Source organism: Chlorella variabilis (genome assembly GCF_000147415.1).
Source record: "Chlorella variabilis unplaced genomic scaffold CHLNCscaffold_19, whole genome shotgun sequence".
Classification (NCBI taxonomy): Eukaryota; Viridiplantae; Chlorophyta; class Trebouxiophyceae; order Chlorellales; family Chlorellaceae; genus Chlorella; species Chlorella variabilis.
The window spans coordinates 470,506-487,708 of record NW_005435069.1 but is presented as its reverse complement, the minus strand read 5'-3'; the positions used below and the strand labels follow the sequence as shown (position 1 = coordinate 487,708).

The 17,203-nt window shown below is 67.7% G+C and overlaps 6 protein-coding genes across 6 annotated transcripts; 2 read left to right on the top strand and 4 right to left on the bottom strand.

Moving 5' to 3' along the window:
* Window positions 1–1,398: 1,398 nt before the first annotated feature.
* On the bottom strand, window positions 1,399–4,495 carry CHLNCDRAFT_26299 (hypothetical protein; the record flags this gene model as incomplete). The annotated part of the gene is made up of 8 exons (XM_005845002.1): window positions 1,399–1,496; window positions 1,722–1,875; window positions 2,079–2,263; window positions 2,824–2,953; window positions 3,182–3,337; window positions 3,814–3,922; window positions 4,103–4,209; window positions 4,433–4,495. Coding segments are annotated over 8 exons (1,002 nt in total), but the record flags the coding sequence as incomplete, so codon positions are not given.
* A 3,158-nt stretch (window positions 4,496–7,653) lies between these two features.
* On the bottom strand, window positions 7,654–9,806 carry CHLNCDRAFT_137349 (hypothetical protein; the record flags this gene model as incomplete). Its single annotated transcript, XM_005845001.1, has 7 exons — window positions 7,654–7,883; window positions 8,071–8,185; window positions 8,402–8,536; window positions 8,778–8,862; window positions 9,165–9,232; window positions 9,432–9,539; window positions 9,669–9,806. The coding sequence occupies 7 exons, from the start codon at window positions 9,804–9,806 to the stop codon at window positions 7,654–7,656; spliced, it is 879 nt and encodes a 292-aa protein (XP_005845063.1).
* A 254-nt stretch (window positions 9,807–10,060) lies between these two features.
* On the bottom strand, window positions 10,061–10,414 carry CHLNCDRAFT_137348 (hypothetical protein; the record flags this gene model as incomplete). The annotated part of the gene is made up of 2 exons (XM_005845000.1): window positions 10,061–10,152; window positions 10,336–10,414. The coding sequence occupies 2 exons, from the start codon at window positions 10,412–10,414 to the stop codon at window positions 10,061–10,063; spliced, it is 171 nt and encodes a 56-aa protein (XP_005845062.1).
* Window positions 10,415–10,955: 541 nt separating this feature from the next.
* Window positions 10,956–11,981, top strand: CHLNCDRAFT_11918 (hypothetical protein; the record flags this gene model as incomplete). Its single annotated transcript, XM_005845103.1, has 4 exons — window positions 10,956–11,073; window positions 11,196–11,489; window positions 11,572–11,689; window positions 11,825–11,981. Coding segments are annotated over 4 exons (687 nt in total), but the record flags the coding sequence as incomplete, so codon positions are not given.
* Window positions 11,982–13,426: 1,445 nt separating this feature from the next.
* On the bottom strand, window positions 13,427–14,274 carry CHLNCDRAFT_26253 (hypothetical protein; the record flags this gene model as incomplete). Its single annotated transcript, XM_005844999.1, has 2 exons — window positions 13,427–13,639; window positions 14,146–14,274. Coding segments are annotated over 2 exons (342 nt in total), but the record flags the coding sequence as incomplete, so codon positions are not given.
* Window positions 14,275–14,734: 460 nt separating this feature from the next.
* CHLNCDRAFT_54034 (hypothetical protein) lies at window positions 14,735–17,062 on the top strand (the record flags this gene model as incomplete). Its single annotated transcript, XM_005845102.1, has 6 exons — window positions 14,735–14,774; window positions 15,425–15,560; window positions 15,769–15,883; window positions 16,141–16,281; window positions 16,515–16,792; window positions 16,972–17,062. 6 exons carry the CDS (start codon window positions 14,735–14,737, stop codon window positions 17,060–17,062), a joined length of 801 nt encoding a protein of 266 aa, XP_005845164.1.
* Window positions 17,063–17,203: the final 141 nt, after the last annotated feature.

Here is a 17,203-nt window from a genome sequence, read left to right as displayed (position 1 = left end):
GTGGTCGTTGTCATGTAGCCAGCGGCCCAGAAGGAGTCGTTCTGGATGGCAGAGGCGTTGGTGCTGACGTTGTACACCAGGTCGGGGAGGCCGACGGTGACGGTGAGGGGGCTGGCCTTGACCTGGGGCAGGAAGAGAGGAGGGAAGGAAGGGAGGGAGGAAGGAACGGGGAGGGAGATGCAGGGGGTTCAGGCAAGGAAACAGAGGGCTGTTGGAGGAGGAAAGCGAGAGGAGGAAAGCAAGGCCCTCCTGAGCGTCAGTGTAGGAACCTGGCTGGGAGGGGTTGGCTGTTGCCAGTGAGGGAGGCCCACCCCCCTGCCCGCACGCACGCCCCTGCCGCCTGCGTCCCACCTGGGCGGTCGTGGCAGCCGGCTGCTGCTGCGGGATGATGGCCCCGCCGCGCAGGTAGGTGGGCGGGGAGCCCAGCGGAGCGTAGAGCGTGCCGTTGAGGGGAGTTGACCTGCGTGTGCACAAAGGTGAGGCGAGCGGGGTGGGTGGGCGTGGGACCTGGACGCGGGCGGCAAGCAGGGCCTGGGTTGGATGTGGTGGGCTGGGCGAGGGGCGCAGCGTTGGTGGTGGTGGGCCACCTGTCAACAACCAGCAGCAGCCACGCAAGCACCGAGCAAAACAGGGGCCCCTGGGAAAGAAGACAGAGCAACAAGGACAAATGACAAGCAGTCCAGAAGAAAGCAGGCGAAAAGAAAGCAGGAGAAAAAAGCAGGCGGGGCGTCACCTGGCGTCCACCGTGGTGTTGTCCCAGACGTCGTACCACAGGCCCTGCGGGAAGTAGCCGGTCACCCACAGCGTGTCCTTCTCCAGCACCGGCGTGACCAGCAGGTCGGCGCCCACCATGAACTGCCTGCGGGGGGACGAGGGCAAAAGCAATGGAGGAGGGTGAGGAGGGAGGGGGGGAGTGTGCGTCGGTGATGCGAGCGCATGGGGTGCTGGGCGTGGGATGTTGGGAGGTATAGGTGACAGGGCCAGGTTCGCGGGCCTCTTGGCTGCTGGGCCACCCCCGCCTCCCCTCCCCGACGCAGGCCGCCTGCCCGGGGCCCCCACCTGCTGATGGGGAAGGTAAGGGGATCGTCTGGGTAGTTCATGAACAGCGGGCGGAAGATGGGGGCCCCGCTCTGGCTGGCGTTCTGGGAGAGGGTGTAGTAGTAGGGCAGGATGGAGTAGCGGAGGGCCAGCAGGCGGCGGCCCACGATGGAGGTGGCGGGACGGGTGTACAGCTCCTGCAGTAAAGATGTGCGGTACCATGAGACACTTGCCGGTACGTGGAGGTGGCCAGCAATGCTGCTCAGTGCAGCAGCAGCAGCGGCATCGCCGCCGGCAGCAGCAGCCAGCGGAGGCCTCGTCCCGCCGACAGCGTGCCTGCGGGTCTGCATCCCTGTCTGCGTTGTTGCGGGCAAAGGGGTAGAACGCGCCGACCTCCATCCAGCGCGCGCACAGCTGCGTGGTCACGTTGCCGCTGAAGCCGCAGATGTCGGCGCCGGCTGCAGCAGCAGCAGGGCAGGCGGGGAGGGAGAGTGGGAGGCAGCACGGGGCAGGGCAGCGTCCCGGCGTGTGCCCCTGCCCGGCCTGCAGCTGCACCTGCCAGCTGCAGCTGCCAGCCACAGCAGCGGCCGGGCAGGCATCGCAGCAGCAGCTCCCCCAGCCTCGGCCCCAACGCAGTCCCAACCAGGCAGCCCCAGGCAGCCCCAACCACCCCCAAAGCGCACCCATGGGGATGCCTGCCAGCCCGGAGGCGATCACCCCCGTGATCGACCACTGCAGGTTGGGCCAGGAGGAGTTGTTGTCGCCCGTCCAGTGCGCGGCATAGGCGCCAGAGCCTGGGTACGTCGACCTGCGTCGGCGGGGATACCAGGCGGAAAGCTGAGGTGGGAGACGCTGAGTGTGTTTGTGATTGCGTGAGGAAGGATGAGGAGGGAGGGTGCGTGGAGAGCATGCATGGTGGTGGCGTGTGCGTGACCAGCGGCGCGTGCGGCGGCCGGGCGCGGGCGAGAGCACTGGTGCCGTGACGAGGGCGGCGCGGCGCACGCCTGCCCGCTGCTCCGCTGCGCTTGCCTGGCCAGCACAAAGGCGCGCTGCCGCTTGATCTTCTCCAGGGCGGCGGCCGTGGCCTGAGCCATGGTCAAGCCGTACAGGTTGTGGGCATCGTACTCGACGGTACCAGACAGGTGCTGGGCCAGGACGCCCACCGCCTGCAGGGCGGGCAAGGGTGGGTGCGGCATGTTTAGGATGCGGCAGCCTGCGGCGCTGACTTGGCGTGGGGTCTAGCCCTGTGCATGATAGCAGCGGCAGCGCGACCAGCGGGCAGCGGTGGCGGGGAGCGCCCGCGCCCGCGCCGGCGGCGGCCGCAGACACGTTTATAGTAACCCCTGCGGGTTCAGGGTAGCGGCGGCAGCTGCGACATGTGGCAGGCCGCCGCGCCCGCGTGCCTTTGTGTTGAGCGGCTCCATCATGAGACCGTTGTTGATTTCGTAGGGAGGCTGCACCAGCGCCGTCTGCTGCGGGCTCAGCCCGCCCGCGTCGGGGGCGTAGCACATGGCCTGGCACACGAACTGGGGCAGGCCCCGCTGGTTCACCAGCGCCTGTTCGTTGGGCATGGCGCAGACGTCTCCGGAGCAGAAGTTGGCGACTGCGGGAAGGGCAGAGGGCAGGGGCAAACAGAGAGGAGGTGAGGGGCAGGGGGCAAGCAGAGCGAGGGAGGCAAGGGGTGGGCGGCTGCCGCCAGCCGCGAGCGGTGCCAGGCAGGGGGGTTACTGCCACATACACCCAACACGGGCGCAGCCCGGCAGCGGCCCCGCGGCCCCGCCTCACTCTCTTGCATGTCTGTCCAGATCCCAGAGTAGTTGAAGGCCTCGCTGAACTTCTGCAGCTGCTCCGTCCAGAAGGTGTTGGCATCCGGGTTCCACCCAAAGTCCGGGAAGTGGACGCCGCCAGGCCAGACCTGCAGCCAGGTAGCGGGGCGGGGAGGAGGTGAGGCGGGTCGCAGGACAGCTGCGGTTGTAAGGTGGGAAGTAGTGGTTCTCAAGTGGGAGGCAGCCCCACACAGGGCCGCCACCGCAGAGAAGAGCGCCGCGGGGCGGCCCCGGTGGAAGCGCTGCAGTTTGTGTGGCGCTGCAGCCGGCGCCGGCGCTGGCATGCCGTGCGCGTGTGCGCTGCGGTGCGCGCTCACCCATCCCACGTAGGGCTGGCAGCTGTCGGAGCTCTTGAGGTACACGTTCTGCTGGAGGCCATCGAGGTAGACGTCATAGGTGGGGTCGATCTTGATGCCGGGGCCGACGATGGGGACCACCTTCTGCCCCTGGGCCGCCAGGTCGGCCGCAAAGCGCTGCAGGGCGTGGGCGTGGGGCAGTTGGGGAGAAGGGGAGGCCGAGCCGAGCAGAGGGGCGGAAGGAGGCGAGGGGGCGCGAGCGGGCTGCAAAGGGTCTGGGCGCGGGCCAAGGTGCTGGTGCATACACGGCATGGCAGCGGCGGCTGAGGCGCAGGCGCAGCCGGCTGCCCAGCTCGCCTGCAGCTCCTGTTGGGGGAAGGTGTTGCAGTCGGTGGTGAACAGGCGGTAGCCGTCCACTGCAGGGTGGCGGGCAGGCAGGCGGGCGACGCCCCGTCGGCAGCGCGCCGACTGCTGCCGCCGCCGGCCGGCACGACTTGCAATGCAAGTCCCAACAGGCAATGGTGCAGAGCCGCCCCATCTCCCCACGCCGCCATTTCTGAGCAGGCGACTCGGAATCACCACACGAGCACAAATACCACACACACACAGCCACAGTGTATACACACACACACACACAGCCACTGTGTCACCACCGGGCACTCACTGTAGTCGATGTCAAGCCAGATCGCCTCCAGCGGGATGCCAGCCGCCGAGTAGTTGGCCACCACGCCCTGCACCTGCGCCAGCGACGAGTAGCCGTACCTGCGGTACCAAGAGTCGTGCCATGTGGTACAGTATGGTGAATGGAGCGTGGATGTGTGGCACACGGGTGGAGCGTGCCCGCGCTGGTGGCGTCAGGCAGCACCAGCAGCAGCCAAACTGGAGCAGCTCCTCACTGCGACACTACACTCTATCCACCCGCATGCCCTGGCGGGCACTCACTTGGACTGGTGGAAGCCAAAGGCCCAGTAAGGCTGCATGGCTGGGCGCCCCACCACCCGCGTCAGCTGCTCCAGCACCTCGAGCGGGCTGGGGCCCATGAATACAAACTGCAGGGGCAGCATGGGGCAGTCATGTGATGTTGTATTATATATGTTGCACCGGTCGATCAAGGGGGAGGGCAATGCATGTGTAGCCTACCACAGCAGGATGCCCACCGCCGGCGAAAATAGGCAAGCACCCTGGCTGAGCGCATATGACCCCCACCACCGCCACCACACCATCCACCCACCACTGTGCCCCCACATCCACAAACCAGCCAGCCCAGCTCACCAGGTCGACCATGCCGCCGATGGCGCGCCACGTCAGCTGCGTCTGGGTGGCAACAATGTCCATGCCGTTGCTGCTGTGAAGCAGCGCGCCCCAGGCGGTACCATCTGCGGGCGCGGCATGCACATTGCTGCTGGATGGGCTACGGGAAGAGCCGAGCGCGCCCCCTCTGAAGCTGGGAAAAAGAGGTGCAGGCCAACCCGACCAGCAGCTGCGAAAGCCAGCTGCAAAAACCAGACCGCCAGCTGCGAAAGCCAGCTGCAAAAACCAGCTGCTGCTGCCTTCTCCAAGGCATGGCTGACACGCCAGTCTCACCCTGCTCCATGACCATCACAAACGGCCAGTGGCTGTACGTGTTTCGCATCGGCACCTGCGGGCTCTGGTCCCGCGCCCAGAGCGTGTAAGGGTATCCGTTGCGCTGCAGCCAGAAGGGCAGAAGGCAGGGCGCGGATGCGCGGCGGCAGTTGGCGGGCGAGGAGCCGGGGGCAGGCGCTTGGTGGGCTAGGCGAATGGCTGCGGCTTGCTGTGGTGCCCCTTGCCACCAGCCGCGCCACAAGAAAAGAAAGAAACAAACCACGAAGCACGCCAGATCACCCACCGTCATGTGGGTGGTCTCTGAGGACCGCTCCCCAGCACCGTACAGGTAAGCGGTTGGGTCCACCTGGGTGGAAAGCTCAATGTACTGCGGCTGCAGGTACAGAAAGAGAGTCCAGGCGGGCACAGAACAACAGTATCTCAGCACATATGCCCCCCCGCCACACACACACACACACACACACAACCCCACCATCACAGCAACAACAGCCTGCCCCTTCCCCACCCTCCCTCTGCTGCGGGCAGGGCCTCGCCTTGAAGACAAACCGCAGCCCCGTGGTGTTGAAGGTCGTCCTGCCCGCCACATTTGTGGCTGGGTCCAGCCGCGCCACAGCAAAGCTGAAGGGCGACTGCTCCACCAGCACTTGGAACAGGGGCGGCCCCAGGTCTGTCAGGTTTCCGCCTGCAGCGCGGTGGCGGCAGCGTTTACGAGAAGAGGCGCGCAGTGCGGTGGCTCTCCTGCCCGCCTGCCTGGCTTCCCCAGCGGTGCAGCCCAGGCGCTAGCGGCAGTCCAGCAGCCCAGGCAGGTGCTGAGCGTGGTCATCCGGCCCATGGCAGCTGCCTGTTGCCAGCAGCAAGCCAGGCGTGCTGCTGCTCCCTGCCCTCACCTCCCAGGAAGGATTTGGGCGAGAAGAAGGAAGACGGCACCCGGTAGCGCGAGTTGTTGGAATCGGTGATCTGGATTCGCACAATGCCTGCACGCCGGCGACAGAAACAGGGCAGGCAGGAGCGGCGGTCAACGGCCACCGGGGTGGCGGACAAAGCTGCCAGCGGCAAGGAACGGCACCCGACGCTGCGGCAGGAAGCAGCAGGGCCAGGGCACCGATGGTGGCAGCAGCAGCAAGGCAGCAGCAGGAGCAGCGGGAGGAGCAGCGCCAGCGCCAGCATTGGCGACGGCAGCCACAGTAGAGCGGTCGAGGCGCACCTGGTGCCACCTGCTCCAGCCCCAGGCTCAGCTCGGGCACATCCTTGCCCAGCTCCACTTCCTGAGTGGCATCCTTGAGCACCAGCGTGGCATTGCCTGCACCGCACAGGTGCCCAGCCGCCGCAGCCTCACCACACACATGAGAACGGGCGCACGCTCTGGCACGGCGAGTGCAGCACACCCAGCTGCATCGCCGCCACAAGTGCGTGCCGGGTCGCCTGCCGCTCACGGCGCACTTGCCGCAGCGTGGCCGCTGTCCGCCGCCTGTCCGCCGCCTGCCCACCTGTCTGCTGGATGGTGCCGGCGCCCGCATCAACCAGGTTGTAGGCGCTGACCGCATTGTTAGGGTAGAAGCAGCGCGGCATGTACACGTCTGGCTGCCAGGCCTCCGTGGGCAGCGGGTCTGGCGCCCAGCAGCAGTCCAGGGAGACGCATGTGGGTCCCGTCACGCCCCGCGACCCTGCACACACAGAAGCAACGTCGCGGCGGCGGAAGAGGTTTGGCGGCGCCGCCCTGCGTCTCCAGCTCCACTGCCCCCCCTGCGGCGCTGGCTTATCCAGGGATCGCTTCCCCTGGCCCTGGTGGGGCCCTGCAAGCTGGTCCGTGACCAGGCTGGGCCGTTAGCAGGTGCATGTCGAACAACATGCCGCTCACCGCAAGACACACGGGGGCCAAAGGCGTTGCACAATTCTGTGTTCTGGGCTCGGCCCGATGCCACCGAGCAGGCCAGCACAGCCACCAGGAGTAGGTTCCCCCACTGCCGCATAGCCCACAACCCTGCTGGCTGGGGTGGCGCCCGTGGCGCGCTCTCCGGGGCTGGATCGGGCAATTGGGCAGATCGGGGAAGCGCTGCCTGGATTGGGGTCGGGGTTCGAACGATAGCTGTAGTGCAGCCTATCCAAGCTGCTCCAGCGCGGTTTGGGGGCTCCCAAGACGATTGTGACTTGCAATGGCTCGTGGGTGGGCGTTGTTCACGGCTGGCAGCGACCCCAGGACATCTGCCAGCAGGGCGCCGCCACCTGCCGCGGCGCTTCCCTCTCCCCGCTGCCGGGCTTGTGGAGACTGCAGCCACAGCTGCCTGGTGAAGGAAGGCGATGGCTGGCGTAAACACGGAGCGTGAAGGCATCCCCTCAGCCGAAGAGTCTGCCTGTCTCCTCAGGGAGGAGAAGGATGGCGGCCCCTCGTGTGACGGCAGAGTCTGGCTGTGCCGTCCGCTGTGGAATGCTATGCTTTGCAGCAGCTTAGTTGCATGAGGAAGAGAGCGAGCGAGCGAGAGAGAGAGAGAGAGGGAGTTCTGAATGAGTTTCTTTGCAGGCTGCTGCTTGCCGGTGATAGTGCACTGCAGCTGTCAAGTGGCTGCTGCCGATGGTGCTGGCCGGCGGCAGCAGCAGCACCGGCGGCAGCCAGCAGCACCGGCGGCAGCCCAGAGCCATGGGAGCAGCTGATGAAAGAGACGGTCTGCGAAGCCAGGCAGGACAGAGGCGTGCCAGCCCTGCAGAAGACGGGAGTGGGAGGGAGCACCCTGGACCCTTGGACACGCCGTGCTGCTGGCTGTGTGAGTGAGAGCAGTGGGCCAATATCCAACTGTTACAAGGCCCAACGCCTGGCACGCCAGCCATCACATCTGGGGCCTTGCATAACCAACCAGGTGCGGCTTGATTGCAACCGCCTCTGGTCCAACCTCCAACCTGCAGGATCAGACCCTCTACTGCGCCGCCGCCGCCTGCACGTGCGGCGCCCCGGCTGCGCCCTCCTCCTCCTGAGCATCAGCCTCGGGCTGCTTGTCTTGCTGCGCTGCCGTCTGCTGCTGCTGCTGCTGCTGCTGCTTGGCCGGCGGCTTGGTGAGTGCGGCGGGCGGGATGGGCACCAGCACCACAGCCCACTGGTTTTTCAACGGCTTCTGCAGCTGCTTCTGGTCCTTGATGGTGCACAGGTCTGCAGGGTGGGGAGGAGGGTGTGTGGCTGCGTGCGCCGGAGTGTCGGCGTGTGTACAGCGGACATGGGTCTGGGCTGGCTGGCGCATGCTCCTGGTCCCCGCATGCACCAGCTCCTGCCAGAGATGCCATCGCCAACAAGCGAGCCTCCTGCACGAAGAGGCCCTGCCCACCAGCGCCGCGCCCACCTGTCAGCTGGCCGATGAGGTAGAGCGCCACATCACGCCCCAGCGCGACCTGCTGGCCCCCCTTGAAGGTCACCACCAGGCGCAGCGGGCTGCCATCCTCCAGAAAGCGCCGCGCCTGCAGCGGGGCAAGGCAATGCGGGGCCTGATGGCGGCAGCCCAGCACGGCGCAAGGGACCAGCCAGCCGGCCAGCAGCCAGCCAGCCGGCCAGCAGCCAGCCAGCCAGCAGCCAGGCCTACTGACAGACAGACGCTCCCGACGGCCACGGCCTCGTGGCGCCAGCACACCACTCAGGTCCCAGACACCGGCCGCCCCACGCACCCCCGCCCTCACCTGCGCCATCTTCACCGCCAGGTCGTGCTCCGCGATCTGGCAGCCGATGCGTACCTCGCGCGCCACCGCCGCCCGCTGCTGCGCCAGCTTGGCCTTGGTGGCCGCCTTCTCCCGCTTCTGCTGCTCGTACAGCACCTGCGGCAGCCGGCATGCCGTGTGGGCGCACGGCAGCGCCGTGGTCAACTTCGATCCAAAGAATGAGACAATTTAAAACATTGTCCATCAAGCAATCGCTCTGAGACCGCTGGCCGGCTGGTGGCCGGCGCAGGGCGAGCTGAGCGCAGCACAAGTACGCCGGCATGCCGCGCTTGCCCTGCCAGGGAGCGCAGCCTCCGCTGGCTCAACCCCGCAAGCCGCAAGCCGCCCCGCGGCCCACCTTGCTCCACTCCACCAGGCGCGCCACTGGGGGCTGCGCCCGGGGGCTGACCATCACCAGGTCCAGCCCTTGGGCCTTGGCCAGGCTGCAGCCACCAGCAGGCAGCAGGCTGCCGTCACCAACCAGTCGCACTCCCTGTGAGCGTGGCTTGGCCATGCCATCACCAACCAGGCGCCCGGCAGCGGGCCGGGCTTGGGGCGGAAGGGCAAGCAAGGCGGCGGGCAGCGGCGGGCTGGCGCAGATGCAAGAGAATGCAGCGACGCAGGCAGCCTGGCCGGCGGCGCTGCGCGGCAAAACCAGCGGGTTGCGGCAGGCAGGGGAGCGCGGCAGGCAGGCGGACTGGGCTGTTCGGCTGTGCAGTGGAAGCTGGTGGGAAGCCAGCCTCACTTGATGGCGGTCCTGATGGGCAGCACCTCTGCTGGCTTGTCCTCCTCGACAGGGAACACGACCCGCACCTGCAGGAGGGGTGAGGGGTGCAGGACGGGGTGGGCCGGCGGGCATGGCATGGTCATATGCACCGCACCATCTAGCATGCCTGCTGCTGGTCGAGAGGCTGCTGCTGCTGCTGCTTGGCTGGCACGCCCCGCTCCAGGGAGGCTGCACGCCCACCCAGCTTCAGCCAAACACATGGCCGCCATCGGCCCACCAGCCCACCTCTTTTGCTTTGATCTGCTCGTTGCGGGCCGGCAGGTTGCGGTCTGGCATGACGTCCTTGCGCCGCGGCCGCCACGCCCTGCCTATCGCAAATCCGCGCAGCTGCAACTGGCGCCAGGCAGGCGCGGCCGCGCCGGGCGAGGCAGCTGGCCATGGGGTGGCGGCGGCAGCAAAGGAGCAGAAACTGCTGCTGCTGCTGCTGCAGGGGCTGTCCCAGCGACTAGCGCTGGCCATCACACCGCTATGTGGCGTGTTGTGGGCCTCCTCGCCCGCCGTCGGCTGCTGCAGCCGCACATCTGCCACCGCCTGCCGCCACGCAAGCAGGCGGCGCTGGCCCTGCTGCCGCGCCGCCCTGACGAGGGCGCCAGCTGACATGGCGCCAATCTAAGGCCTAGCGGGCCGCCGGGAAGTGCCGCTGCTGAACTGACTCCTCCTGAGCGTCGCTGCGCTGTGCCCGCACTCCGTGCCTGCCGCCACAGCCCCCTCAGCCAAAGAAGCCCTTGCGGCTGGCGATGCGCTCCTGGCGGTCTGCCTCGAACTGCAGCAGGCAGAACAGCAGGCAAATGAGAGCTGAGGCGGCGGCGCGCTTCTGCCAGGACGGCAGCCAGCGCAAGCGAGCGCCCGCAACTCTACAGACAGCTTGCCTGGTCCTTCTTGCACTTCTTGTAGGCGTCAAAGGCGTCCTTGCACTTGGCCTTGTCGTACTTGTTCTTGTCCAGGCCTGCAGGGTAGAGAGGGAGCCGATCACGTGGGCGGCGGTAGCGGCAGCAGTGGAACGGCGGCGCCCGACCGACCGCTGCGCCCGGCCATTCCCTGGCGGACTGACGATGCTTGCAGGGGGCCAACAAACATGCTAACAGGTCCAGGGTGCCTGGCGGGGCAAGGGTTCCGCTGGAGCGCTCACACTTGAGGGAGTTGGCGTAAGCCTCGGAGCAAGAGGAGTCACTGATCTTGCGTGTGGTGCCACCTACTTGCTGTGACATGCCCGAGCGCTGCACCGCGCAGCTGCCACAAGAGGGTGAGCAATGGGGTGGCCGGGGGCAGGCTGCGACCTGAAGAGCTCTGGATTTACCATCTCTTGACACCGAGTGGTGATCAGAATCGAGGCCCGCCCCAGCGCTGATGTGTCCGCCGATGTGGCTGTTGCCTCCAAAACGAGGCTCTTCCGGCGATTGTTTCGGCGAGATGCAACTCTTGCACGAATTTGGGATCTCCAATGATCTAACTGGATCGCCGCGGTGTGGTTTATGCACCCGCCCAGCACACCCCACGGCTTGCCTCGGGTGGGACGAGTCTGCAAGCCGCGCGTCGTTAACGAAGAAGTGTTTTAGGTTCATTTGGCACCTTTCGCATCCACCCACGACACGTTCGCAGCCCCGGCCAGCCACTAGCCAGCCCATGGGCACCATCCATCAGGCGCCGGCGCGCTCCGGCGCCGCGCTCCTGCTGCTGCTGGCGCTGCTCTCCAGCGCTGCAGCAAGGGACAGCAGCCGCAAGCTGCTCCAGACGGGCCCTGCGCCGCGTATTGTCGGAGGCAGTGCAGCGCCCGTTGGCCGTTACCCATACATGGTATCCCTTCGCGACGCTAGCGGCTCCCACTATTGCGGCGGCTCGCTCATCGCGCCACGGGTTTTGCTGACAGGTAGGGTGGCTGCCCACCCCTTCGTGCGCCGCTTAACCGCGACGCATGTCGCATGCTTGCCTCCAAATTGTGCGCCAACCGCCGCAATGTGCTGGCCGCACACGCATGCGCCCCTGGTGCAGCTGCCCACTGCGTGGCCGACGCCGTGCACAAGTTCCCTTCGGTCCACATCGGGCGCCAGTACCTGAGCCAGGCGGAGAGCGACTATGATGTACGCCGCACAGTGACCACCGCCATACACGGCAGCTACGACCCAGCCACCTCTGCTAATGACATAGCTCTGCTCCGCCTGGACGCCGCCAGCACCAAGGCGCCGCTGGCGCTGCCCACGTTCGACCTGGTCCCCGCCAACAACACCCCGCTGAGCGTGCTGGGGTTCGGCACCACCTCAGAGGGCGGCATGTACCTGTCGTCTGGTGCGCGGAGTGTGCTGCTATGCCGATGCTGGTGCCTGGCTCCCCAGCAGCTACTCAAACCTCCTCTTTCCTCCCTGCACAGACCTACAGCACGTGACTATCGCCTACTTCGATGCCGCCACGTGCCAGGCCCTGTACCCCTTCGGCCAGATCAAGCCCGGCATGCTGTGCGCTGGCGCGCTGGCTGGGGGCAAGGACAGGTAAAACCGCAGGGCCCACCCGCCAGCAGCAATGCCCACAGCCTCCCTGGAAGCAATGCCTTCTCCAACATGTGCCCCTCTGAACCCCACCCGCCTGCCTGCCTCTTCATCTTCCCCGCGCGCTGCGCCCCGCAGCTGCCAGGGTGACTCTGGCGGCCCGCTGGTGCTCCCCTCCTCCAACTCCGCCTCGGGAGACCTGCAGCTGGGGGTCACCTCCTGGGGCTACGGCTGCGCCCGCCCCGGCCTGCCAGGCGTCTACACCTCCACTGCCCACTACCGCTCCTGGATCAACGGCTACCTGCAGGCCTGGGGCGCTGCCACGCCAGTGGCGTCGCCGCCGCCGCCGCCCAAGCCCGTCGCCTCCCCGCCTCCACCGCCAAAGCCTGTAGCGTCGCCTCCACCTCCCAAGCCCGTCGCTTCCCCGCCGCCGCCCAAGCCTGTGGCATCGCCCCCACCGCCCAAGCCCGTGGCCTCCCCGCCCCCGCCAAAGCCCGTGGCGTCGCCGCCTCCACCGGTGGCTTCTCCTCCGCCACCGCCCAAGCCGGTCGCCTCCCCGCCTCCGCCCGTCACGACATCTCAGCCGGCCGGCAGCAACCCGTGCGCCTGCAGTGAGGATGGCAGGAGTGCCGGCGTGGCCACCGGCCGCCGTGGCTGCCGCCAGCACGGCTTCCCGCAGAACCTCAAGTGGCACTGCATGACAGTGGGGGGCCTGGCCTGCCCCACCGCCCAGCCCTCGGCATCTTACCCGGGAGCCGGGTGGGTGTACTGCGGCCACGACGCCCCGGCTCCCACCACCAGTACCACCACCAGTAGCGGTACCGCCTCGCCCCCAGCTGTCATCCTGGTCGCCGGCCCCGGCCAGATCGCCGGCGGCGGCGGCGCTCGCAGCGAGGAGGCCCAGCAGGCGCAGCTGTGCAAGTGCGCCGCCGACGGACGCAGCGCCGGCGTGGACACCAGGCGCCGCGGCTGCAGGGCCCACGGCTTCCCGCGGGACCGCTCCGTGCACTGCTATGTGGTGGGGGGCACGGCATGCATGGCGCCAGGCGTCCAGCCCTCAGGCTCATTCCCTGGGGCGGCCTTCAAGCCATGCAAGAGCAGCGAGGAGTAGCCAGGCCAAGGCCAGGGCGCCTGCCGTGACCCCCCCCCCCCACGCGTTCAATAATCTGATGCCTTTGCCTTTGCTTCTGATGTAAATCAGCCCGCCTGTAGTCATGCACGCCAAGGGCAGGAGCAGGTTACAGACAGGGACGAGTTGGGGAGGTGATGCAGCTGATTGAATGCGAGGGTTGCGGCAAAGCACACGACTGCAGCAAAGCATGGAAGCTTGAAAAAACAGGAGCTGTGGACAAGGGAAGCACCCGCTCTAGTGTACACAAAAAAGGCTGCCTGGAACAAAAAAGAAGGCCCGGGGCTGGGCTGCAGCATGTGTGCTCGGCAGTCTGCCGCAGCCGGCTTCAGCCATCTGAGCGGCGCTGCTGCTTGATGGGATGCTGCTGCACCACTCACTGGCTGCCCGATGCGCCCTTGGCCGCAAAGCCATATTGCTGCAGGGGCAGGGGACAAGGTTTCTGGGTTAGAGCGAGGAATGCTACAGGCTAGGAGCAGACTAGCCAGCAGGCCGCCTGCTGCGCTGGCACCGGCGTGCGCTGCCAGCATCCCGCGCAGCCGCGCCTGGGCTGCCCGCAACGCTGCGAGCGCCACCCCCGGGCGCCAGCGCACGCCCCGCGCCACCCCAGTCTCCCTCACCTCTGCCCACGGCTGCACCGTCGCCCAGCGCCGCATCTGGTTGAGCTGCACCACCTCGTTGGACGCGTGGCAGGCGAAGAGCAGGTAGTTGCGGGGCTGGATGGCCCAGGCGAAGCGCATGAAGAGCATGGAGTAGAGGCACATCGCCGCCGTCATGTTGCGGCTGATCGTCTCGGGCGGCTTGGTCATCGTGTCGCTCAGGCCCTGCGGCGGGGGTGGGGTGGGGTGGAGGGGCGGAGCGGGGTGGAGGGGTGGGGCGGACGGGTGCCAAGGGAGGGCGCCGAGCATGCGGCGGCGGCATGCGGCAGCGGCACTCACCGCGATCACGAATCCCCTGCAGCAGGGCGGAGGGGGAGGTGGTGTGAGAGCGAGGGGGAGCAGGGGGAGGTGGGGTGAGGGCAGGGGAAGGGGAACGCAAGGCGGCAGCGGGGCAAGCGCATGCAAGGCAGCGGGGCAAGCAAGGAAGGCAAGCAGGGAAGGCTCATCCTGGATCGGCAGCACATTCACCAGTTGGCTATTGGCCCTGCCAGAAGAAGGGATACACAGAAAAGAAAACTGATCAGAGGAAGAGTGTTTGGAACTGGAAGCAGCGGCGGCAGTGCGCGCACCGCCCGGCGGCGGGCAGCGGCAGTGGGCAGACCCCACCCCTCCGCCCCCTTGCTGCTCCAATTGCCATGAAGCTCGCCCTGGCCTGTCATCTTACGCACGACCTGGCCCCAGGCGGCCTGGCAGTGGAAGGCCTTGCAGGCAACCTCACCCCAGAAGTGCGTCGTCTTTGGCCCGGTGGGGCTGTCTATGAAGGCTCTGAGCTTGCTGACGCTCTGCTTGGCGGCCGCCATGCTGCCAGCCTGCCTGCCGAGGGCTCTGACCGATCGGCGCTGGGCGGCCTGCAGCGGTGCTAGCCTTACGCTGGATGCGTGTGGTGCTTTATGAGTAAGCGGCCAAGGAAGGGTGGGGAGGTCCAGCTCGCTGCCAGCGCAGCAGTGGCCCCCATGCAAAACAGCCACGGCGCAGGGCGCCTGTGCACTCCCATTGCAAGTCCTCAATTGAGATGACAACTCTAGTTCAAATCTAGGCTGCGAACAGACGCCGTCTGTGGGCATCATGGTGCTGCACCGAAACAGGAGTGCGGCGCTCCTCAGCCCGCGCGTGCGGCGGGCAGGCAGGACCAGGACACCACAGAGCGTGCTCTGCTGGGCACTCATTCTGCTGGCAGTGGGGCTGGGTACGCGCCGCCGCCGCCGCTTCCCGCCTGCCTCCGCCGCCAGCTGCCGGCCACTCGCATTGCGAGTGGTGAACATGCCGCTGCTGCTGCTGCCGCCATGTTCCCTCCTCTGCAGTGGGCTTCATGCAGCTCAGCCGCTTCGAGGCCCGGATGCATGCGGCGCTGCACCGGCACCGAAAGAGCGACGGCGACAGCAGCAGCAGCAGCGGTGGCGGCGACCAGCAGCAGCCGGGCCTCGTAAACAGTCACGGGCAGGGTCAACAGAGCAGCTCGCAGGCGTGCATCGCCACGCTAGAGGCGGCAGGCATGCTGGCGGACAGCGAGGGCCGGCGGCTGACGGCCGAGCAGCGGCAGCGGCGCCTGCAGGAGCGCAGGCCGCGCATGTGGCGCAGGAAGACGGCGGAGCAGCTGGCAAAGGAGGCGGCGGAGGATGCGGCAGCCACCATCGCAGCAGAGGCGCTGGCCGCGCAGCAGGCGCGGCGAAAGCTGTATGATGGCATGGAGCAGTCGCTCCGCGATAGAGGGCTGGCGCTGGGTGCGCCGCTGTTGCGTGCTTCTGTCTTTTTGCCTGCCGCTGCTTCAGGCACCTGGCCGGGGTGCCGGATGCTGCCTCCTTGCCGCTCAGCAGCCCCTGGGAGCAGCAGCCAGGCGCTGCGCTTGCCTGCGCTCCGCTCACCCTATGCCCACCCCCTCCACACACGCCTGCCCAGCTCGCGCGCCTGCTCACCTGCGCGCCTCCCCTCGCCGCGCCCCTTGATGTGCAGCCACCAGCAACACGCAGGGCATGGCGCTGGGCGACATGTTCAAAATCGAGGGGGGCCGCCTGCGGCCCGTGGTCACCGTGCTGCCCATCCCCGTGCGGGCAATCGTCATGCCGCTGTCCGACATACAGGCGGCGCTGTGAGTGTGCCTGGAGGCCTGCAGGCTGCTGAGCTTCTGCTGACAACCTCTTCCCCTTGTCTTCCCCTTTCCTCCTTAAGCCCGCTCCGCGCTGCTTGCGTACCTTCCCACCTGCCTGCGGCGAGCCCTGCAGCTGCCCGCACCGGCACCGGCGTGCCCCCTCCCTCGCTCACCGCCGCGGCGTGCGCCCTCCCGCTCGCCTGCGCAGGCGGCTGGAGGATGCGGTGCAGCGCCACCTGGACCCGCTCATGCCGCCCAACGGTATCTGGAAGCAGCACCACCGGCTGTACCACTCCACCATCTTCCACGCATCCACGCACATGGTGAGGCGGGACATGCAGGGGCAGCGGCCATGGTACCACTGGTACCGCGGGAAGAGGCCGGCCGCGGCACCGGGCCAGGCGGCGGGCTGCAGGCGCCAGGAGGGCATGCCGGAGCCCATGGCAGGGGTGCTGCCACCTGCCTCCCCGGTGTCCCTGCTGCCGGACACCACCAAGCGCAGCGGCCCTCTTGCCTGTGCCCCACCGGCCTCGCCTGCCGCTGCGTGCCTGGCGCTGCGCTGCGCTGCTCCGCTGTGCAGGACCCGGTGCGTGCGGCGCCGCGGGATGTGGACATGGAGGAGTACTTGATAAAGGACGTGGGGCACAAGGCCTGCCCGCTGCACCTGACCCTAGAGCGCATCGTGGCCACGCCCAGCGGCACCGTGCTGGCGTGCTGGCAGGTGCGAAGCTCCGCTGGGTCGCGGGGGGGGCCGTGCCTGTGCGGCTCCTGCTTGCTGGGGCCCAGGAAGGTGCCACGGAAACGCCCAGGACGCCTGCCCGGCCTGTCCGCTCCGCAGCCTGCCTGTGGCACGCTTCCTTGGGACATCGCCTGCCCGGCCAGCAGGCTGGCGCCGGCCTCCCACTCCTGCTTGCCTGACGCCGTGTGCGTGCTGCCGCTGGCGGCCTGCCGCAGATCATGAACGGCACCGATGTGTTGGACATCCGCAACTGGCTGGAAGAGATCCTGCCGCACCACAGCAAGCAGCAGGTGGTGCAGGACCGCACCATCCTGCACACCACGCTCGCCCGGCTGGTGGCGCCGCCCAAGCTGGACGGCCTCGCGGCGGCGGCCACGGACGGCGGGCAGGGCGGCGGCGGCGCGGCGGCCGACGCGGCAAGGGTGCTGCAGGCGGCGGCGGACCGCATGACCACAGACCTGTGCGGCCTGCGCACAGTCATCGACAAGATGTGGTGGGTGGAAAGAAGAACTGGTTGCGCGTGTGTGTGTGTGAGAGAGAGAGAAAGAGAGAGGGGCCTGATGTTCTTTTCATTGTGCCTGCATGCCGCCTGGGCTGCCCACCGCCGTGCGCTTCCCTACAACCCCGCTCCACTCCTTGTTTGCCCTGCGCTGCGTGCCCCCACCGCCGCAGGTTTGTGGAGGAGTACGAGAAGCTGGCCCTTGCGCTGCGGGGCACCTTCCGGCAGCGGGAGGTACCGATGGAGTGCGAGCCGCTCTACTAGCGGTACCGGCGGCACCGCCAACTGCGGCCTGCCTGACAGCCCGCAACCCCAGCCAGCTCCTTCGCCACGTGTTTTAGGTCCACTTTGCTAGTTCGTTTACCCGCTCGCTCGCTCCTGCTGCACCCTCTGTTCTGCCCGCTG